The following is a 23,942-nucleotide window of genomic DNA, read 5'->3' as shown; positions in this document are numbered from 1 at the left end:
TGTGTTTACTTTTTAAAAAATCGGGTAATAGTGTATTTACTTTTATATCACAAGTATACATATATTTAAGGAAATAGTTTGTAACTCTCGACGAGTCATGTTTGGGGAGCTTGAGTTAATCGAAGGAGAAATTAATGTGTACTTAAAAATTTTTCCTTGTATGATGACAGCAAAACTGCTCCATAAAATGTGTTTGAATTTTCCCCATATCTTGTCTGGCCAAAGTTTCTTAAAGCAAATGGAAATGTCTTTAGAAGTTACCTATATACTGTATATAGAAGTTACCTATATGCTGTATATAGAAGTTGCCTATATACTGTATATAGAAGTTACCTATATACTGTATATAGAAGTTACCTATATACTGTATATAGAAGTTACCTATATACTGTATATAGAAGTTACCTATATACTGTATATAGAAGTTACCTATATACTGTATATAGACGTTACCTATATACTTTATGTAGAAGTTACTGTATATAGAAGTTACCTATATACTGTATATAGAAGTTACCTATATACTGTATATAGAAGTTACTTATATACTGTATATAGAAGTTACTATATACTGTATATAGAAGTTACCTATATACTGTATATGGAAGTTACCTATATACTGTATATAGAAGTTACCTATATACTGTATATAGAAGTTACCTATATACTGCATACATGTGCACATGTGCTTTTTACTTTATGCTGTGTCTATTTTAACAGCTATAGTCGGATAACAACAGCCTAAAAGAACTTTGTCATAAAAATACTCCTATTTGAGTTCTGACTTCATATTCATTTAACACAATTTACTCATTGTGTCCAACAAGGAAAATGAAACTTAATTCCTCCGTTTCTTCCTTTGCAGGGTGTGCATAGAGTCGCGTGCGTCACCAGTGTTGCCCAGGTAGCTGTCGCCAGCGAAGTTCAAACGCCAGATTCCAAGTTCCCGTAGCTTCTACAGTGGCTTCAAGCTCTTGTTCCTTCTACAGTGGCCGTTAACACGGGGCAACTGGTTCTTTCTACAGTGGTTGCTCACACGGGGCCACTGGGTCACTTGACATAAGGCCTGCCGCCGCTGTCACTGCTTGTGCTGCTGTTGCCTCGTCTGGCGGTGTTGGAATTCTAACTCGTGCCTCGCGGTAGAGAGAGAGTGGGCGTGTGTGGGTGTGGGGAATCCGGAAATTCCATTTTGTGTCAGTAGGTAGGACGTGAAGGTGGTGCAGGCTGGCGTTCCCAGGCTTCGGGGGCGCCTGCGGGGCCGGCGGCTCCGCAGGGATGTACCTTAAATCGTCCCCTTACTCCATGAATGGCATCGGACTCACCATGGCAGGGATGGACTCACTGCACCCGAGTATGGGTTACCCACCGCCCAGTGAGTACCTCTACGGTACGCCAAAACACTCCTCTTTCGTACTTTTGATAATTAGCCCACCTGACGGTCGAGGTCATTGATTACATGTTAAACAGAAGTCTCCCAGACTAAGTAAATTGAAGGTTCTTATTGACTTATATATAAATCAAAGTCCACTTGTTTATATACTTAAGGATGTCTTTACTAGTGTTTGGTAGACTTGTTATATTTGTATGTACAGTGTCGCACTATTCGATGCCTTTTTTTTCCAAAGAGCTGAATTCGGGAGAGTACTTTCTGAAATGTAATCCTGGCCTTGATCGCACAGCCTTCAGTAACTTTTATAGATTATTCTATCAGTAAAATGAGTGCCTATGAACTAGTTTACTTGGCTTCAATTTCCGGTCAAGAAGTTATACTGGAATTAAGACTACAGTACCCTAATGATAGTGGAGAGATCGGTGGGAAATTTCCCGCTGAACAGAACTTTGTATTGGCAGAATGTGATTAAAATATATAATTTTGGGAATTTGAAATATGTTCTATTGTATTTGAAATATGAACGAACTGGCAAGTGTACGTAAATGGGAATTGACACTACCTAACTTGAAAAATTAAATTTACTTTAGAAATGCTAGTTATCGGTAACGTTTTGCTGTGTCTTAAGATTTAAAAAAAAAATACCCCAAGAAATCCATTCATTATATTCTTTAGTAATTAATTACTCTTTAGTTCCATGAATTTTACTGAAGGCTGTGAAACCAATCCTCGCTGAAGCTTAGCCGCTGAAGCTTTACCGCTGAAGCTTTGTCGCTGAAACTTAGCTTTGTTGCTTGTTGTTCAAAGCGTATATTAACTCTCCTGTGTATGATGCAGGAATTTTGTACCTGTAATTAATTTATAAATCAAGTAGGTATTAAAGCTTCTCCCGTTAGGATTGGATTTAGGTAACTAAAGTTAAGGAGTAGATGTAGTATTAAGACCTTTAAAGTTAGTGTAAATACAAGTATTTAATTTGAGAGTTAGTGTAAATTCAAGTATTTAATGTGAGAGTTAGTGTAAATACAAGTATTTGATTTGAGACGAATTTATTGAAGTTGACCAGCAGCATTTAAAATGGCCGTAACAAGTAACAGCTACAACAAGGCTTTGAGGTCGATTGCAATACCGTATGCTTCATGAAAGTCATTGCTTGCAACGTTCATAATTATAAGTGGCTTTTTATTACTACGCTACTAACTAAGCATTCCTATCTTATTTCTTTCTGTACTTCGTTTGTTGTGGTATTAATTCATTCCATATTTTTTGGTTTTTGTATATTGAGCTTATCTTCAATTTACCCTCAAGTCTCTCGGTTTCATTTTTAATAACGCTAGGTGTGCATTTACTGAAGTCACCTCCCCGCCCCCCACCCAACTCCTCCCCTATTTCTCTCGCTCGTTTGAATATATGCAGTATGCTTTGTGTGTTAGTGTGTTTGTAAATGTGTGCTTATGCTTTGTGTATGTCTGTGCATATTCAGTATCTGAGTGGTGAAAAACAATAGCCAAACTGCCATTTTCACACACAAAAAAATAGCCATTCCACTTTTCTTTACTCGTCATAGTCAACTAAAATAATACCAGAAAAATACGTTGGGTATACATTATATATATATATACCTATTATACCTTGTATGTATACATATACATATATATTGTATGTATATATATATATATATATATATATATATATATGTATATATATATATATATATATATATATATATATATATATAAATATATATATATATATATATATATATATATATATATATAATAACACGAACACGTGCCTTTCACTTAAAGCGGGTGACGTAATAAATAATAGTTGTAAAAATTATTAATTTTCAAGTTAGAAATGCGTCATTAATCAGTTTTGTCACGTTCGTGCACGTGCATGATTTTGACGTTTAGCGTTATTTTCCTAAAATAAGGTAATAACGTTGGATAGCTTGTTTTAAGTGGAAACTCCACGATTTGATGTAGCACATTATTCCTTCTTTATACATAATTATTCAGTCTTCCATATAAACGGAAACAGACAACTTTAGATTGTGAAAGACACCTACTTGGTTCGATGTAACCTAATTTAAGTGCGCTCCTGCGCGCCCCTTGTTTTGAGATTTGAATGACATCAGATAGCTTTTTTGTTCTATTTTCCAACTCCAAATATTTTTCACATTTTCCACTTTTATACATTTCTTAATATTCCCTTCCATCGTTTTTCGTTTTTATTTCGAAATGTGTGTGTCGACATATTGTTCTCTGATATTTCTTTTAATTTTAGTTTTTCACCTCTATTACTTTACCCTTTTTTTAACATTTTTTTCCTCATGGGTTATTCCTGTGACACTCCTCCTCTCTTTTTCTTTTCACTTTCATCACTCGCATTTCATGAAATCTTCGCTTTTATTTCATTGTCCTCTTGTTTTAATCATCATCGTTCTCTCTCTTTCTCTCTCTTTTTATTCATTTTTTTTCATTATTTTTGCGACTCTGCTGCTATTCCTTTTTGTGTTGCTGCTGTCAGAGGTAGGAGTGGGGTGGGGTGGGGTGGGGAAGTAAGGGGAGATGGGAGAGAAGGTGCAGTATACACAAATACAACAGAAAATGTTTTTACATTCACAACTTTACATTCCTCCATTTCCTGCTTTTTTTTCCTGAGGTTTTACTTTTATTGCAGCGTGTTCATATTTTTTTTTTTTTTTTTACATTTAGTTTTCGTTGCTCTCCGTGACTTTCTTTGGTTGATTCATGAAAATATGACTTTTTTTCTCACCTGTTTTCATTATTCATTAAGCACAGAGACGAGAAAACAAACATTAAATTTATTTTCTCTTGATTGTCGTGTAGCTGAATTACTCGATTCTTCTCATCCATTCGATGCCCAGTGACATTGGGTGACTCATAAAACGTTATCAAATTAATACGATTTTGAAGTGCGTTTTCGGGTCACTTTTATCCCCTGTATAAATAATTTCTTTGTAAATTATAGGAAATGGTTCTCTGGAAGAAGGAAATCTGACGTCTTCAGAGACAGACAGTTTGGTTTGCTTGAGCGTAATTGAGTGAAAGCAAACAGATCAATTGCCTTAGTCCGGGCGTCAATGTAGTGTTTCTGTTGTCCTAAGGAATGTGAATGGTAGAGTAAATTTGATTATTGTTGTGGCATCAGGTTGTTTAATACTGAAGTAAATGTTAAATCTTAGTAATGCGTCTTAATTGTAATGAGGTCAGTGTGGGTACAAAAGACAGTGTTTATCACCTCAAGGTCTACTGGACGCCCAAACAAGTAAAAATGCGCCGAAGAAACTTTAATGGGCTCGGTGATCTATCTTTCGGTGGTCTCGGCCTGAAACTATCTACGGGCCGGTTGCCAAATATCGTTGTCAAAGCACGATTATGGCTAACTTTAATCTTAAATAAAATAAAAACTACTGAGGCTGGAGGGCTGCAATTTGGCATGTTTGGTGATGGGAGGGTGGATGATCAACATGCCAGGTTGCAGCCCTCTAGGGCGGACAAAAAAAAAAGTGCAGACAGAAAAACGTGCCGACGGACAGAAAAAGCCGGCACAGTAGTTTTCTTTTCAGAAAACTGAAACTTGTGGAGGAGACTACTTTTTGTGTATCAATATGTGCATGTATATCTGGAGAGACAGAAAGTCGTTGTTTGCTGCTAAAACAGGGCGAGACAAGGTGAAGCGAAGCTGACGACTTAAGGATAACATTTGTATGTCTAAACAGTCTATTCAATTGTGTCGAGAATTGATAGAGCGAAATAATGCGTACAATGTAGTCAATACATTATATTTTTCGCATTATCATTGTATAGGGATGCGACTACAAGTAAAAAAAAAAGGCTAAAACTCGAAATTGCTACCACTGGCATTTGTGTAGATAATTCACGCAAAATTATATCATACACCAAAAGAAGAGTCCACTCAAGTAGCACGTCGATCCCCCCTCAAACACAATACATCACCTACCGGCAAACATTCTAACCTTTCTTTGGTACGAAGGCACCTTTGTTCTAACACTCCTACCATGTTAAACAAGCAGCCCGGAAAAAAATATTTTGCCTTTTTATTTGTTTAAGAAATAAGGATTGAAAATGGTATTGTATTTGGGCGGAGAATATGGATAGGAGGCTATGAGGATGGGAGGTAGGGGGTGGGGAGGGATGGTAGAGGGGAAATGAGGAGGAAATGAGCTTTTGAGTGTATGGGGTGAAGCGTCAACAACACGGAGGGGGACGAGCAAGTGATGGGTGATCAGCGAAGACGTGCAGGTTAAGTACAGGTAATTTAATTACCTTCCGAAGATGAGTTTGATCTGACTTTGAATAAGTTAGCTGGTGATTAACGCCGGTCTCCGGCCTATCAGAAGATCTTCAAAGCAGTGAGGAGGAGGAGGAGGAGGATTCATTCCTACTACTACTCCTACTCCCCCCTTCCTCATTCCAGCTTTTAGACCCTTGAGATCCACTGAGAAGTTCGGACTTAAGAAAACTATTAAATCCTGAACACTGTTTTTTCCAGATTGAATGACGAAGATGCGCGTACAGAAACTTGAGATGGACTCAATTCATAGTTGATCAGCTGATTTCATAGCTTGAAATATTTAGGCCTTTTTCAGAGCACTCTTTTTAGTTTTCTGATAAAAAAACTATTGTGTCGGCTTTGTCTGTCCGTCCGCACTTTTTCTGTCCGCACTTTTTCCGTCGGTCCTTTTTCTGTCCGCCCTCAGATCTTAAAAACTACAGAGGCTAGAGGGCTGCAAATTGGTATGTTGATCATCCACCCTCCAATCATCAAACATACCAAATTGCAGCCCTCTAGCCTCAGTAGTTTTTATTTTATTTAAGGTTAAATTTAGCCATAATTGTGCATCTGGCAACGATATAGGCCAGGCCACCACCGGTCCGTGGTTAAAGTTTTATGGGCCGCGACTAATACAGCCTTATACCGACCACCGAAAGACAAATCTATTTTCGGTGGCCTTGATTATACGATGTACAGAAAACTCGATTGCACCGAAGAAATTTCGGCGTAGTTTTTGCTTGCTTTTAATGTTTTCGAAAAAGTCAGTTTCTCATCTGGATGAAAAGACATTTTGTTTACTCATGTGTTAAAATACTTCCCGAAACAAAACAGTAGTGTGACTCCATTATTTGATGTTGCTGAAATTGGCTTTGCCTAAGAAGCCAGTATGGTTATGCTGCCTTGTTTAATTTTTGAGAATATTTAGTAAAGCAAGAAAAATCTGAAGCTGTACCTAAAAACTTATTTTGCCATTCAGTAACCAATTCGTACCTATCCCTAGATTGCTGAAAGCCATGTTTATGTCATTTTTAACTTGCAAGGAAGAAATATAGCGATCAAGAAATCCCCTCAACAAAGGAATGGTTATATTTGTAAGATCCCTTTCAATCAGTGAAATGAAGAATGTATGACAAAGCGGTAAGAATCTCGGAGTACAATATAAATATAACATTGGAACAGGAAATACAGCCCGTAGTTTTATTTCAGTACGTGTATGAATGTAACTACACTATTCATTGGATAAATGCAAGAAAAAGATCATGTATTGCAGAGGCATTATAAAACGTAACTTTTTAAAATCAATTACTATAAAGAAAAATCACGTAGAGTGGATCAACAACAGCCTAGGGATATATATATATATATATATATATATATATATATATATATATATATATATATATATATATATATATATATATATATATATATATATATATATTTATATATATATATACATATATATATATATGTATGTATGTATATGTATATGTAAAGATTAAACAGAGAACCCAGATATCAGGAAAAATTCGCAGGTCAGGGATATTCTTCATGAGTCTTCGGAAGCCAGGCTTCCCAGCTCTGGTGAGTCTTGATCATTTGCGGTGGAATTCGTCTCTCTGCAGGAAGGGAGAACATAGTTTGAAGACACCTGGATATTCACTGTAGGCTTGGTGTGCGATGCTCACTGCTTCAGTGACCATACTCACCCATAGCTATCCTACAGGTGAACCATTTTGTGTCCAACAAGGTCATTTAGAGGTCACTTAGAGTTGGTTTCTTGTCATGTACATCCACAAATTGTTGGTAGATGGCTCCATTATTGATAGGCATAGGTCTTGTAATTTAGGTTTCATCAAGCGCCCAAAGTAGCTAGTATTAAGAGGCTTGCATGCCCCTTCCGAACACGTAAATTTGGAAATTTGGATTTTGGGGAAGGGGGGGGGATGGCGGTGCACAATGGAGGACTCTCTCCTCTCACAGAGAGAACTTTCCCTAAAGGTGGCGGATGGCGTGGCAGTGGGATTACACCGTGAAATTTTCGTAGCCGGCATGTATATGGCTTCTGTAGAGGACAGTACTTTCAGCAGTCACATCAATGGTTTTCCATTGAAATATCAGACCCTAGGTTATTGGAGCTCGGTACTATATACTGGAAGTTGTTGCCTGTATCGAAAATTAAGCTCTTGGAATTGTCCATTTAATGGGTTTTTAAAGTAGCAATAGTAGAGCCCGGTCTTGTTATCAGTTCCCAAGGAGAGATAATGGGTAAGACGACAGTACCCTAAATTCATTTAGACATTCGTCTGTCAAGTTTTGTAAGGATGACGGGTGTTCATTAGATACTGTATATTTCAAATGCGTGGAAAGGGGGCTGAATGTACATCTAAATAAAATGAATTAACAGCAAAGTAACTTTCTAAGAAGTTTGGTTTATGCAAGACCCCGCAAAAGTACTCGAATAAAACGTAGTTCAGTCAGCTGTCGTAAGCTAACTTCATCGTGGCTACGGTTCTACCTGGACCGTGATCGTGGCTTAGATTTTTTATATTTCGAAAATACTAAATTGATTTATTGTAGATAAAGTAAAAAAGATAGTTTTTTTATTTAGAAATCACAGTTTGTTTTCCGTCTGTTAAACATTACCTGGTCATTCATCTTCCTGGACTCCTTAGCATATTAAAGTTGATCTGATATATCACGGATAATTAACAGCTAGTCATAATAGCGGGTAACAAATGTCTAAAATCCATCTAGCCAATTACCTGTCTGCCGAGCAAGAAGAGGCTCTGTGTTATTATGAAAAAGAGGAGAAAGGATTAATTTGTAAATCCCCCACAATAGATAGTTGAGCAGGTGGGATTACTCCGGGGGTGATCATCATGCTCTAACTGGAATTAATTGTCCACTTATTGTACCGGATTACGTGGCGGACGCTATCCTCTCCCACTACCTCCCTCCACCCCCCACCTCCCACCCCCTCCCCTATTCCCTCTACTCTCCACCCCTCCAGCCTAACTATAATACCTTTGATATCCTCAATAACCTCATCTTTTCCTGGTGGTGATTGCTGTTATTTAGTGAGAAAAAGACACGTTTTTGTCTTGTCGTTATAAAAAGAGACGTGGTGGTTTTTTGTTTACATCTCTTGAGGTGCAAATTTGTTTATGAATAGTAAGATTTTTCCTAAAAGAGATTTAAAGATTTGATTTTACAGTCATTGTTGTACTTATCATTCTCTCTCTCTCTCTCTCTCTCTCTCTCTCTCTCTCTCTCTCTCTCTCTCTCCAGTACGCTTTCGTTGTAAATCTCTCATTGGAGAGGAAAATAGAAGGATGAGGGTCAAGATAGACAACCTCTCCAGCTATTGATATGAGAACAGGCCATTGTAGCCCGTCTCCCGTTAGTAAGGACAAGAGCCTATGCTTTCCGAATGGGAAAATGAACCTTCCAAGAAGGGGGAAGGTGGCGAGGCTGTTGATAAAAGGGATTCTCTGCCCAGGTGGCTGAGAGAGACACAGGGGTCGAGGGCGGCGGATGTCGATAACATCAATTATGGGTTTATATCTCGTCTGTTATCGGATTCGTCATCTCCTGGTGTAGTATATACGGGGATTGTGATTTCGGAGGTATCATCTGCTCAGTGTATTTTGATTGTGGACATGTTCATTACTCGCCGGATCTGGAATTTTACGAACGGGGTTATATTGGTCGGTTTTGAGTTGGCGGTATTCCTGTTAATTGTTATTGTTTTAATGTGACAATTTTGCGAAAGGTTTATTCCTGGAAGTTTTGAGATCATTAGTAAATTGTTTCAACTGCTAATTCCACTGTAAAATTAGGTGTGTACTCAAGAACAAAAATTCATAATGTATAAAAGACTTCATGCTTAATCTTTTTGGACTTATCTTCATTGTGTACTATATGATAATGAAATGTAGTTTGCGTACCGTTTAATGTGTTTTAGAGATTGACATCTGTTAATAGGTTACCTGAATTTTGTTATCTTGGGGTATTACATGCTGCTGTAATATGGTATTAACTTCTGAGGTAACTCGGTTAAGAGATCCTCAGACCTCTCTAATAGGAGTTAGCCTAAGTTAGTACTAATGCATAAATTAGCCAGATTATGTAAGGAAGTCGAGGTGTTGTTGTTCACGCTCATTAATCCAGGATAATAGATAGTTCGTACATCTGTTCCTTAGTGCAAACGAAACAGGGAAGTCATCAGTAGTTTCCGTTTGCTACCTAGACTCAGATAACCGGGACGAATTTTCTTAATGTCATCAGATACTATTAATGTACCATACGCCACGTCCTAATCTAGGGGACATCCTTGAGAGTTCTCATTTGCCAGTAACCCCACGGACGTCCAGACAAGTCTTCCTGATCGTTCAGACGAGTCTTCCCAACCTCGGGAACGTTCAGACGAGTCTCCCAACCTCGGGAACGTCCAGACGACTCTACCCGCCCTCGGGAACGTCCAGAAGAGTCCACACAACCTCGGGAATGTCCAGACCAGTCTACCCAACTCAGAAACGTTCAGACGAGTCTTCCCAACTTCGGGAACGTTCAGACGAGTTTACCCAACCTCGAGAACTTTCAGACGAGTCTACCCAACCTCGGGAACGTTCAGACGAGTCTACCCAACCTCGGAAACGTTCAGACGAGTCTACCCAACCTGGGGAACGTCCAGACGAGTCTTCCCAACCTCGGGAACGTCCAGACGACTCTACCCAACCTCGGGAACGTCCAGACGAGTCTTCAAAACTTCGGGAACGTTCAGACGAGTCTTCCCAACCTCGGGAACGTTCAAACGAGCCTACCCAACCTCGGAAACGTTCAGACGAGTCTACCCAACCTCGGGAACGTTCAGACGAGTCTACTCAACCTCGGGAACGTTCAGACGAGTCTTCCCAACTTCGGGAACGTTCAGACGAGTCTGCCCAACCTCGGGAACGTTCAGACGAGTCTGCCCAACCTCGGGAACGTTCAGACACGAGTCTGCCCAACCTCGGGAACGTTCAGACGAGTCTGCCCAACATCGGGAACGTTCAGACGAGTCTGCCCAACCTCGGAAACATTCAGACGAGTCTTCCCAACCTCAGGAACGTCTAGACGAGTCTTCCCAACCTCGGGGATGTCCAGACAAGTCTTCCCACCCTCTGGAACGTTCAGACGAGTCTTCCCAACCTCGGAAATATCCAGAGTAGTCTTTCCAACCTCGGAAATATCCATAGTAGTCTTTCCAACCTCGGAAATATCCAGAGTAGTCTTTCCAACCTTGGAAATATCCAGAGTAGTCTTCCCAACCTCGGAAATATCCAGAGTAGTCTTTCCAACCTCGGAAATATCCAGAGTAGTCTTCCCATACTCGGGAACGTCCAGAGTAGCCTTCCTAACGTCGGGAACGTCCAGAAGTCTTCCTAACGTCGGGAACATCCAGAAGATTCTTCCTAACGTCGGGAACGTCCAGAAGAGTCTTCCTAACCTCGGGAACGTCCAGAAGAGTCCTCCTAACCTGGGGAACGTCCAGAAGAGTCTTCCTAACGTCGGGAACGTCCAGAAGAGTCTTCCTAACCTCGGAACATCCAGAAGAGTCTTCCTAACCTCGGGTATATCCAAACGAATTGTCTTAATCTCGGGAACGTCCAGAAGAGTTGTCTTAAAATCGGGAGCGTCCAGTCGAGTCTCTCTAACTTCAGAAACGTCCAGAGGAGTCTTTTAACCTCGGCAACGTCCAGACGAGTCTTCCTAACATTGGGAACGTCCAGAAGAGTCTCCCTAACCTCAGGAACGTCCAGATAAGTCTTCTCAACCTCGGGAATGTCCAGATGAGTCTTCCCCACCTCGGGAACGTCCAGATGTGTCTTCCTAACCTCGGGAACTTCCAGAAGTCTTCCTAACCTCGGGAACGTCCAGAAGAGTCTTCCTAACGTCGGAAACGTCCAGAAGAGTCTTCCTAACCTCGGGAACATCTAGAAGAGTCTTCCTAACCTCGGAAACATCCAGACGAATTGTCTTAATCTCGGGAACGTCTAGAAGAGTTGTCTTAACATCGGGAGTGTCCAGTCGAGTCTTTCTAACTTCAGAAACGTCCAGACGAGTCTTTTAACCTCGGGAACGTCCAGACGAGACTTCCTAACATTGGGAACGTCCAAAAAGTCTTCCTAACCTCGGGAACGTTCAGACGAGTCTTCCCAACCTCGGGAACGTCCATTCGAGTCTTCCCAACCTCAGGAACGTCCATTCGAGTCTTCCATCCTCGGGAACGTCCATTCGAGTCTTCCCAACCTCAGGAACGTCCATTCGAGTCTTCCCATCCTCGGGAACGTCCAGGTAAGTCTTCCCATCCTCGGGAACGTCCAGATAAGTCTCCCCAACCTCGGAAACGTCCAGAGTAGTCTTACTAACCTCGGAAACGTTCAGAGTAGTCTTCCCAACCTAGGGAACGTCCAGACGAGTATTCCTAACCTCGGGAACATCCAGAAAAGTCTTCTAAGGTCAGGAATTTCCAAACATCCAGACAAGTCTTCCTCACCTTTGGAACGTCCAGACGAGTCTTCCTCAACTTGGAAAAATCCAGACAAGTCTTCCTAACCTCGGGAACGTCCATACGAGTCGTCTGAACCTCGGGAACGTCCATTCGAGTCTCTAACTTCGGGACCGTCTAGAAGATTCTTCCGAACCTTGGGAACGTCTAGACGAGTCTTTTTAACTTAAGGAACATCCAGACGAGTTTTCCTAACCTCCTGAACGTCCAGACAAGTATCCCTGAGCTCGGGAACGTCCAGACAAGTCTTCCTAACCTCGGGAATATTAAAGTCTTGAGAGTCCCCTAAATCTAGAACACACTTTGCAAGTCATCTTTATTTTCTTGGGCTTCCTTAACGAGTCGCCCTCATTCTATGGGACGTCCTTTACGAGTTGTCTTTATTATAGGTGACGTCCTTTATGAGTCTTCATTATTCTAGGAGACTTCCTGTGACTCTGCTTGGTCAAACCCCTTTTCATGCAGGACTCTACCTTGCCCAGTAAAGCTCCTTATTATTCTGTGCTGGATTTGACTTCATGGTTCATTATAGTATACTGAACTTGACTTTATTGCATCTAATTGTCCAGGAATTGCAAGATGAGTATTTCATCATGCCGGGCATGGCTTGATGTATCTTGTTCATGAACTTATTTGATGAAACATTTTGTTTTTAAAAAGCTTGACTTCGTGTTGCTTAAAAGCATGGCCATATTTTAAGCACTCTTCTAGAAGACTTAACAAAGTTCTTGGTTGTGATCGACATGACGTACCTTAATCCGAGTCTATAATTAGTGCACCTCGGGCTCTTGGTTTAAAACATACCACAAGTTCTTGATTTTACTTTAATTTGACTGTCCTCTCATTTGGTCTCGGGCTTTGGGCGTCTTATGTAAGATATATTTGTTGTCCCTAGATATCCGATGTTTCAGTCTTGGTACCACCTTATCATAGTACCTCTTTCCCAGCAGATTTCGACTATACATTCTTGGTGTTATTCAATTCCAATTGATTGTCTGCACCACCTCTGGTATGGATTCTAGAGCCGCAAATCTGTTTCCATATACAGCTGCAAAAACCTCTTTAAGAACCTTATATTTTATTAAGCTCAGGCAATCTGCCTGCCTTTTGTTGGATACCTTTAATTTCAGCTTCAATGTGGCAATAAATGTGGCAGTAAACTGGCATTCACTGCCAACAACTGCTACCCTGTAGCTCCTTGCATTCCATTATTTGTGTTCTTTCGATTACTAACTGATTCAATTAGTTTTTATGACTTCCATCAGATGTCCAAGTGAATTTATGCATTTCCTCGTGTTGAAAAACATGTAGCGCACAAACCAATGAGCTGTATCGTATTTTCGTTTGCAATCTTTCCCAAGCCTGCCTTGATCTGACATCTTCCATATCTTCATTGATGCTACAACTTTTGCAGCCAAATTACCAACAAGAATTATTATCTCATATCTCTCTGGTGTTTCATTTTTCAGAGTTAATGCATTGGTGCATTGAGCTCTGTTTTATTCATATTTCATAGTTTTGGTTTATTCTTGCAAGCAGGACTGTATATATTTATAAATTCTGTGTAGATGGTTGAAATATTTATGTAAATCAAAGTCTGGCTTTTTGTCATTCTACTCGGCGAGGAAAGTGAATATTAAGATTTTAGTGTAAAGCACTGTTCGGCTCCATTCGGGAGACACGACGGTTTATTGTAGACCCTATCGAAAGCTGATAGGGCAGTTTTGACAACAAAAGGACATTTTCTGTAATTGGCTGTGCGTGGATGTCGTTACTGTACCCCCGCTGTGCGGTAACCTTATCCAAACCTTTAAGGATGAAAAGGTGGAAAGGGGAAATAGGTAGAAAAAAAACATACGTTGTGACGAGAAAAAGGGAAGAAAAAAGTTTGGAGTGTCACCTTGCTCAAATGTACCCGTCGAACTGTGCCACATCAGCCATTATCCGCCATCTCGGCGCGAGTTCCCCGCCAGTTCGCGAGAAAAGAGCACCCTGGCGAAAGGTTTCGGATGACAGATGAACATCGAATTGAATCGGTGGTGTGGAATTCGATCGAATGTTTCTGTCAGTCATTTTAAAATGGCGAGGACGTGAGAGGGTTGATCACTGCTAAGTTCTTGCGTTTATAGCCTCTTCATCGTAAACAGACGAAAAGGAATAGACGTCTGCAGATAAGAGATAGGGAGATTTGGGGTTTCTGAAGGCCGGTTTATATATTTAGGGGCTTGAATTTAAAGAGAATGCGGTATATTTTATTTCGCAAACCTTCTTTGCGAGGAAAACTGACCAAAGACAAGATATTTTTATCTGTTGAGAAAGCAGAGGGAAATGCGGAAGGATGCGCTTTGGTCCAATTATTGTTTCTGGGGGCGAGAAAAGGGATCGGATGACAAATGAGCATCGTGCATCACGAAGGCGACGCGTGCCGTTGAGCTGGTCGCGTGGCCTGATCGATTAATTAGGCCGACAGAATAGAAACAGTGGAAGAAGATTAGGTCCCTAATACCTTCCTCCAATCGCTTACACTCTTTTGTCGACCCCCGATGAGGCAATCATAACGTTTTCCTGCTTTTGCGCCTCTCTCTCTCTCTCTCTCTCTCTCTCTCTCTCTCTCTCTCTCTCTCTCTCACACACACACATTTTCCAGTGTGTGTGTGTGTGCGTGCTCGTGTGTATTTGCGTATTTATGAAAACATAAATTTCATATAAAGGGTTAAAAAGTCACGTAAGATGAAGAGCCTTGCACGACTTTTGCAGTTCAGAGAGAGAGAGAGAGAGAGAGAGAGAGAAATTAAGACTATGAATCCTCGCGCTCTCTCAAAATTCCAAAGAGGTCCACGAGATTCGATAGTGTCAGTGTGTAAATGTGCGCATCGAGAGGAGGGTAAGAAGGATCAGACCCCTTTTATGTGGGTCGCTAAGAGGATCCAATTTAACATAATTTGCATCTGGACTGTCGTCCTCACATCTCGAGTCCCCTCCCCCCCAACCATCCACCCTCCCCCAACTCCCCTCTCTATTCTGGAAAAATAAATGACTATTTGTTTTTTCATGACGGATTTAATTACATTAATGACCTCTTACATACTGTAACTATAACGTAGTGTATTTAGATCCCGTTTTCATTACGCCATATATTTAATAACATTTTGGATTTGATGAGAAAACAGGTATTCAGATCTGGCAAAAGTTAACTGACTTAAGTGGATTTTTTAGGTAGTGTTATATAATACACTTTAGTCCTGGTCAGCACTCGAGTGGGTGACCGCGAAGGAATGCTAGGGACAGGGCTTGGGGATTATTATCCTCAGCACTAAAAAAAAATAAAAGTAAACTCTAAGGTCACTGCTATATTCAACCTTTCAACTGCTGACTCGTGGGAGACACCTTTTTGCAATGAAACTTTATAGACGTCAGCTGCCTCATTTACTGTACACACACACACACACACACACACACACACACACACACACACACACACACACACACACACACACATATATATATATATAATTAAAATGTGTATATATAAAAATATATATATATATATATATATATATATATATATATATATAATTAAAATGTGTATATATAAAAAGTATGTATAAATGTATAAACATGAAATGTGTGTGAGAATGCACTGTGTGTGTGTATTCACTCTTAAGGCTGTTTTCTACCAATTCAGATACTCACAAAGGATAAACGTCCCCCATTCAGATATAGAATTAGGCCAGTCTCGAGTAGGAGAGTGAAATTAATCCCGTTTTTTCTTCGTTTTAAATCTGTTCGCAAGCAGGTTCTTCCCCACTGTATGTCTACTTAATCCATCCACTTAGTTTCTGTATTCACTTCATCTGCTCACCTTTAACGTTCTCACGGGGCCTCGTCCATCTCTATCAGTTATAAGGCATCTCTCTCTCTCTCTCTCTCTCTCTCTCTCTCTCTCTCTCTCTCTCTCTCTCTCAGTCTCTCTTTGTGTGTAGGGCTTCCAGGAGTAAGCATTCTTGTTCTATTGGTAACCCATTCTCACACCACCTAAATGTTTCTCTCTCTCTCTCTCTCTCTCTCTCTCTCTCTCTCTCTCTCTCTCTCTCTCTCTCTCTCTCTCTCTGAGCATCCCATATATTTTCCCCCTGTATTCATTCCCCGTCGCCGGATAAAGAGAGTAAGATAAAGGGACAACTAATCCAGGAAAATATAGATGGCAAATAATCCCTTGCGGTGCCTCGCGCCAGCCAGCCAGGCAGCCAGCACGGGCGGAAGGGAAAAAAGTGATTACCTTCTCGCCTCCAAACCAATTATTTGTTTGTTTGCGCCCCTTCTTTATTTCTCTCAAATGGGAGTGGGCGAGCGCAAGGAACGGCGGCAGGGTGTGCAGACAGCATCCATTCATGTTAGTGTATGGCGTGGTAAGAGGGAATATTTCCATCTTCGAGGTGACCAATCCAATATTGCACTAGTTTTTCATTCGCGGATGGTATGGCTTCCATTATATGTGTGTGGCTGTTGCTTTAGCCTTACTTTTAGAGTTAGGTTTTTCAAAAATATATTTTGTTTCTCCCGCGTGATAGACTCCATGGTTAAAGTTTTGTTAATAAGGAAGAAATTTGTTAATGCCAACGTCATTTTTTTTTTTTTTTTTTTTTACCGGGCAAAGATAGAGAAATTAGGTGGATGGTGTGATGCTTGTAGCGAAGTATAAAGAATTCTCTCTCTCTCTCTCTCTCTCTCTCTCTCTCTCTCTCTCTCTCTCTCTCTCTCTCTCTCTCTCTCTCTCTCTCTCTCTTTTACGAAATAGAATGCCTGTGCAAAAGTTGAGCTAAGATTATAATAAACTGAGCAGAGGAAATTAGTACCGGTTAAGAAAGTATTGTGGAAGGGTATGTTGCATGTTGGTAGCATTCCAGGTAAAATACAGCGCATCTTAAACGCATTACCACTCGTTTCCAGGAAGTTCTTTCCGCAGCGTGTAGCGTAAACCGTGAACAGAAGAACTTGATGACTTTTGTCACAGAACTTGATGTCTTTTGTCACGGAACTTGATGACTTTTGTCGCAGAACTTGATGACTTTTGTCTGGGAACTTGATGACTTTGTCACGGAACTTGATGACTTTTGTCACAGAACTTGATGACTTTTGTCACAGAACTTGATGACTTTTGTCACAGAACTTGGTGACTGTTGTCACAGAACTTTGTGACTGTTGTCACAGAACTTTGTGACTGTTGTCACAGAACTTGGTGGCTGTTGTCACAGAACTTGGTGGCTGTTGTCACAGAACTTAGTGACTGTTGTCAGAGAACTTGATGACTGTTGTCACAGAACTTGGTGACTGTTGTTACAGAACTTGACTTATGTCACAGTTGGTGGGGCATCGTAACCCCAAAATTTAGGTTAGTGTTATGGGCGGCGGGGGATAGCGTAGAAATAAAAAAAAAACACACCTAATGCTTTCAGTAGGTAGGAGCCTGGCAATAAAATTGGTAACCAGTGTGCTTTCTAGATTGAATTCCTTTGCTTTGTAAAAATGCCAGATTATATTCCGATGAATCGAGCTGTTTATATAGGAAATGCAAAAGCAGAGAAGTTGAGAAATTTGGATACTGTCGGAAATTATTGCAGTGGGAGCTGAATAACTAACATTCTGAAGATAATTTTTCATCTGTTACGTCAACTTTCAATATACTTTTGATTAGACATCTTTTGTGTCCCACGAAAATTTTCACGTAGTTATCAATTGTCATAAGTTGCCTCTTTAGCCAGTGTCCCACTGCATAAGTAATTGTTTTCCTTTTAATGTTGAAGTACATGTTCTATTCATCTGTGAAATTAGCCTTTGGGAATCTTCCTTTATTTTCCTGTGTCGGTTCCTTCTGGGCTGAGTTCCATGTTGCATGTAGAATGTGAGGCTAAATAAGGATTCAGGGGCTGCTCCTTCATCGTAATCTTTCTTCTTCAATCGCCTCATCATTATTGACTTTGATGCTGTGTCGCCAGTTTTATCATGCAGTGAAATTACATTCCGTTCGCCTCTCCTTTGATGTTTGTTGACAGATAATTTCGCATTTGTTTGAAATGACCTTTAATTTGACTACTCACCTGTTGTATTTTGTTTTAATAAATGAGGACTTTTGCCTTTAAGGTGAGAAATGTGATGAGGCCCCGTCCCCTTTTATTTTAAGATTTTTGTATGAATATACATCCCTCGTGCATTTGTACATACTCCATTACAACTTATGTTGTAGATCAAAATCTTTCTTACCTCACATTCCTAATTCCTAAACCATCATAAACTTAACCTTGTTCTGTATTTTCATAACTATTTTGAAATATATTCAAGATGAATCTATTTAATTACAGCAACTAACCCGAGAAAGCAGCGTCGCGAGAGGACCACCTTCACGCGAGCTCAACTGGACGTGCTGGAGTCCCTCTTCGCCAAGACTCGCTATCCCGACATCTTCATGAGGGAAGAGGTCGCCCTCAAGATCAACCTTCCGGAGAGCCGTGTGCAGGTTGGTACTGCTTAGTCCCCGCGTGCTTTTGTTGATTTACTGTTTTAAGAAACTTCAAGAACTCCCGTAGATTTCTGAGCCGCAGCTGCCATCTTAGGAGTGCCAGGTGCTCAGTAGGGGTTGCATTGTGCTGTCTCTCATGATGCCAACTTTTTTTTCCTGTATTGATGTTTATCTACAATGTGACTCTGAAATTTAAATTAATGGGCTTGGTTATTGGATTCTTATGTGTGTGAAGTGGTTTCTACAGTTCTTGGCTAATTTTGGTAAAAATGTATTTTCTTTGTTTTAACCTTCAAGATAGGAAAATAAGTAATTAATTACATTTTAACGTTGGGACGGGCATTATCAAGTGACCTAGACCACATTAGAAATTTTTGTAGTTATGTGTTAAAGAACCGGAGAAATAAGAATGCTCCCAGATAAATGCTGTTGGAATCGATCTCACTTTGAGAAAGTGAAGCTGCAAAACTCCTGCTTTAACAAGACTATATAGGTGAAAGCATTAAGGAAATGCAAGCCATGTTCGTTTGGAGTTGGGTTTTCATTTTCTAAGCATTCGTTTCAAAACTTAATCATATTAACTAGAAGAAATTTTCCGTCCTTGAACGTAATTGTTCTGTCTTTGCTGTGTTTTTAAAACTAGATTTTTGATGAAGTCAATGTTCGTTTTAGTCTGATGGCGTAAACGTGGGTTGGTAGTAAGCTTGATTTTTCTGAATGGTGCTCATTTTACTTTCATTCATAGGTTGCCTGCAAGCACAAATATAGTTTTCTGAGCTTCGCATGTTTGCTTCGTACGTTTTGGAGTAGAATGATTCTCTTAGGCTAATGAATTTGCCGCATGTTTTTAACGTTTGACATTTATTGAGGAATGGTTGAAAGAAAATATTCATTTATATAACTAGTGCTGGATACTGAAGCTGGTTATTTTTAGTAACAAAGTATTGATCATTGATGGTTAACGAACGTGAAGGCCACAACCAACGCATATTGTCTGTTCGTCTGTAATGCCCAGGGAGGTGGGTAATTACGATAATCGGAAGTATCATACCCCGTTGAGGTCTTGAAGATATTAAGAAAATAGCGCATTAATTTATTCACATAGGATTGCTGCTTTTGAGGCTTCGAAGAATATTAACTTCCATTTGTGCACTTTTAAAGGAGCAAAGCATTTGTGTGTGATTAGATGACTCATGTTCTTCTAATTACAAATCTCAGAAAAGCTCTTCTCATATCAACTTAGTTACCCCTAGGATTAATGAAGTTTTAACCCGTAGGTGTAAGGCCCCCACTGAAATAACTCAAACTAGCTTGAGGTCATATTGCAAGGAGGATCTGTAAAACCACCCCGTTGTGTTTTTGCTACATGGGTGACTGACAAGTTTTGCTCCAGGCTTAATTTCTGTGTCTAGTTTCTAATAAATGGGGCATTCAGCTAAGTAGGGATGTAATGTTAACGCCTGCTTATTTTTTTCGTTCCTCGCTGTCGTAGAGTCTAGTTGGTTGTCAAAATGGCGCTACATATTCTCTCTTCTGTTTGGGATCTTCTTTGGACCTGGTTAAGATATCCGATAGTTTTTGGTGGGGAAGACCGGAGATCACTTGTCAAGCACCCATGCACCTTGGGCAAGAGCCCCTTATTGTCACCCCCATTCACAAGCGTTCCCCCTCCCCCTCCTCTCCTCCTCCTCTCCTCCTCCTCTCCTCCTCCTCTCCTCCTCCTCCTCCTCCTCCTCCTCCTCCTCCTCCCCTCCCTCTCCTCTCCTCCTCTCCGTTTCCCTTCACCCTCTTACCACAGTTACATTATTCGTAGATCTGTTGTCTACCAACATTATTCAGACGCTGAAATGTCAACGCCAATGCAGTGAGATTGTTTTAAGACTATATATTGTTATTACCTCTGCGCTCGCGCGCTGTTTCTCGCCTGCGCAAAAAGGCATCAAAAGCAAAATTATATACGCGCCTGGCATTTGCAGTGATTTATTTGGCAAAAATCAGATGCCTCATCAGGCCGTTATGGAGAACACTTAAAATGAATAAATGATGTAAACCTCATAGCTACACATTGTATTGTGATGGGTTATGGAAACGTAGGAGATAGCTCGCAGGCGCGCTCATATAAACCGAAGTTTAGTATTTGTGAAGTATTCTGGTTGCTCGAAGTGTTTACAAATATATTGGATGAAATATATTTTCAGTGAACCGTTATTACAATGAAATTACTTGAGAGCAAACAATAATCCGTCGTCCTTTTTGAAACTCGTACGTACGTCCATACTGGGCATGCGCACGTGAACAGCTGCCACGGGCCGTTTCTCATCTCTTTACCCCAAAGAAGAATGGTGGTGAGGTAATTTATGAATGAAGATTAAACTTGAAAATGTAGTGATTTACTGCTGCCATAAATCACTTTGGATCTTGGGAGACTTTCTACTTGATGTTTATTTTCTTTCTCATTTCTTAGTAAGGCCTCTTCCGTCCCTGTGATCCTAAAGCAAATGAGTTCTGTTGCTGGTTTTGTTATTACTGCTTGTGCTAATGACGGTTATTAAAGTAGTCAAGAGGATAAAAGAAAAAAAGATGTTTAAGATTTTTAGTGGAACTTGGGTAACTGCTGGTGCGAGTTCAGTAATTTAGCCTTACTTATAATAAATGGCGTCCTTTATGACTAAATATTCTAATGATTATAGTGAATGTATTAATAAACTGAAAGAAAATCATGACGATGAAATACTTTTATCTTCCGTTTTTCTAAAATTTACTTGTGATTTTGAGACTTGCTTCCACTTGGACATGTATCATTTGAGGCCTGTTGGAACTGGTGCAAGGATCAATAATGACCATTTGTCTATATTAACAAACACATTACAAAATGAAAGAGAAATGAATATTTTTTTTTGCTGGAAACAATCAGTTTTCATTTTGGGGACTTTTGCTGGATTTTTTATTATTTTCCAACTGACAAAAATTGACATGACATTGATTATGCATTGCAAATGTCTCTCTACGCTTTGTTCGCAAATGTTTTTCATTTTAGTTAATGGGCTAATGTTTGTTATAATGTAAATGCATTTTTATTAATAAAATTTTTAGTTACAAATATTTCTCGTTGCCCATTTCGTTAGAACCACCGCCATTGGTCCTCAAATATTGCCAGTTGCACCAATGGGAGACACTTATTTTGATGGATATTTGTAATGGCTTTTTTTTTTTTTAATAATTCATTATTAATCTTGTTTTTCTCGAGCCGTTTAAATTATGGTATTTCTAAGCAACAGCTTCTTATTAACTAACAGTAGGTGTAATTTTTACCCTGCATTTAAGATCATTAGCTCAACAGTAGTACATTTTTTTTTCACTTTTCTTGTAATTGCCCTCAGTTTTTTTTTTAAATCTCATCTTCAATTATTCATAAAAATACTGTATGTTGATATTTTGCTTGACGATAACATCAGTAACTTGAGTTTCTCTAAAGTAAAGCGGCATTTTGCCTTCTGTCCTAAGGCCAAGACCTCTAGTTTTTATCCTAGTTAGTGTTTTCATGATGTAAAGATCAGTAGCGTTGAGTTTCGTCATAATTACAGGGGCGCTTATTTTGGTTAATCAGTCTTCTCATTTTGATCTTGTAAAACAGTGAATTCTCATGTTCAGTCACTAAACAAACAAACAAAAATTAGCATGAACAAACATTTAGCTGCTGCTTAATCCTTACATATATTGGTTGACATCTAAACTTTGGCTCAATATATTCCAATATCTCATTGTGCGAGTATCTTGTCATTTGTTAATTTGTCATGACAGAACATTTTGCCTTTCAGTATATTTTAGCAACACGTGGAATAGTTGCATATTTTGTCCCAGTTTATAACTACATATTCTACCAATTAAATTGGTAATACCAGCCTAGCATGGACCCACACCAAGCACTATATTCTGTGATATCAGAGTTTCCCTCGATAGTCTCAACCCCAACACAAACCAGTACACGGTCGATGACTAAGTATAAATGTATATTCGCCTAGAATGATTCCGCATTTTTCTGTTCGCTTTTACCAGAGTTGCCCTCCATAGTCTCGGCCACAACCGACCCCTGAACCACACAGTCTAGCCATTAGGGCCTAACGGTTGCTTACCGCATCGTCTTTTTAATCCTCCGTGCCATGCAGGACACCACGATCTCTGTCACCCCTCTTCCATACCCTCCTCCTCCTCCTCCTCCTCCTCATCACTAAATAACGCCACTGTAGATCCGTCCACCCACTCGTTCTGTCTTAGATTCTCTCCTCCTCCTCCTCCTCCTCCTCCTCCTCCTCCTCCCAGACACTTAAACGTTCAAGGTTGATAGAGCATAGCTTAGCTTTTCAAAGATGGCCAGTGTTCTTTTTAGATTGCTGGCGTTTGTAGCTTCATCACCGACAAGGAGCTTAGGCTGTTGTTAGTCTTGAAAGGTTCGTAAGATAGATGGGGTTTGAATGGAATTGTGGAAAGAATAGTATGCACTGTTGATTCTCTCTCTCTCTCTCTCTCTCTCTCTCTCTCTCTCTCTCTCTCTCTCTCTCTCTCTCTCTCTCTCTCTCTCTCTCTCTCTCAGATCAGAGAGATTTGGCAGAGTATTAGATTCAAGCCTAAGAATATTATACATGTGCATGATAGTCTCCTTATTGAATTTCATAATCCAAAGGATCTACATTTTGAGATACTACTGTATATCATGTAAGTGACTGTCAGTAAGTGAATTTCGGCGAAACTTCCGCGTAGATTTTCGTTATCTCTATCCCCGGCCCTTTAATTGAAAGAAAATTAATTGCTAGGTTTTTTTTTCACGCAAAAGAATCAAGATGGAACAAGCAAAAATTTGGCTGAATCCCTAAGAGATCAATAAACTAGCCTCTTGAACGATAAAAAAAAAAGTTGTCGAGATAAACTAAAGCAGGAAGAAAGAATGACTGAGTTTTGTAACAAAACTTGGTCATAATTTATGCCGAATAAAGCTCAACGGTAGAGAGGAGAGTATAACCTTATACTTAACAAGTGTAATTTTCACTTTGATTGGCCAAAGTCTTCCCATGGATGGAGGAAAAGAGGGTTCAGGTGGTTTTTAATTAAAATTTCACCACAGTTAAAGGAAAGAAGATAATATTAATGTAAATAAGTGG

The 23,942-nt window shown here is 39.8% G+C and overlaps 1 protein-coding gene across 5 annotated transcripts in view; it reads left to right on the top strand.

The window, feature by feature from the left end:
* LOC136846038 (homeobox protein OTX2-like) overlaps nucleotides 1-23,942 on the top strand; it is a 343,077-nt gene that overhangs the window by 307,736 nt on the left and 11,399 nt on the right. For 4 of the 5 annotated variants that reach the window (XM_067116689.1, XM_067116692.1, XM_067116688.1 and 1 more), the window contains exons 2-3: nucleotides 866-1,387; nucleotides 18,629-18,783. In XM_067116689.1, the coding sequence (XP_066972790.1) occupies nucleotides 1,276-1,387; nucleotides 18,629-18,783 (267 nt within the window). In that variant the 5' untranslated portion in view covers nucleotides 866-1,275. Of the gene's footprint in view, nucleotides 1-827; nucleotides 1,388-18,628; nucleotides 18,784-23,942 lie in introns of all 5 variants that reach the window. The other variant, XM_067116690.1, reaches the window with a different exon arrangement.

This window comes from Macrobrachium rosenbergii, chromosome 14 (genome assembly GCF_040412425.1).
Source record: "Macrobrachium rosenbergii isolate ZJJX-2024 chromosome 14, ASM4041242v1, whole genome shotgun sequence".
Taxonomy (NCBI): domain Eukaryota; kingdom Metazoa; phylum Arthropoda; class Malacostraca; order Decapoda; family Palaemonidae; genus Macrobrachium; species Macrobrachium rosenbergii.
The sequence above is the reverse complement of the archived record's forward strand: the minus strand, read 5'-3'. Positions and strand labels throughout refer to the sequence as shown.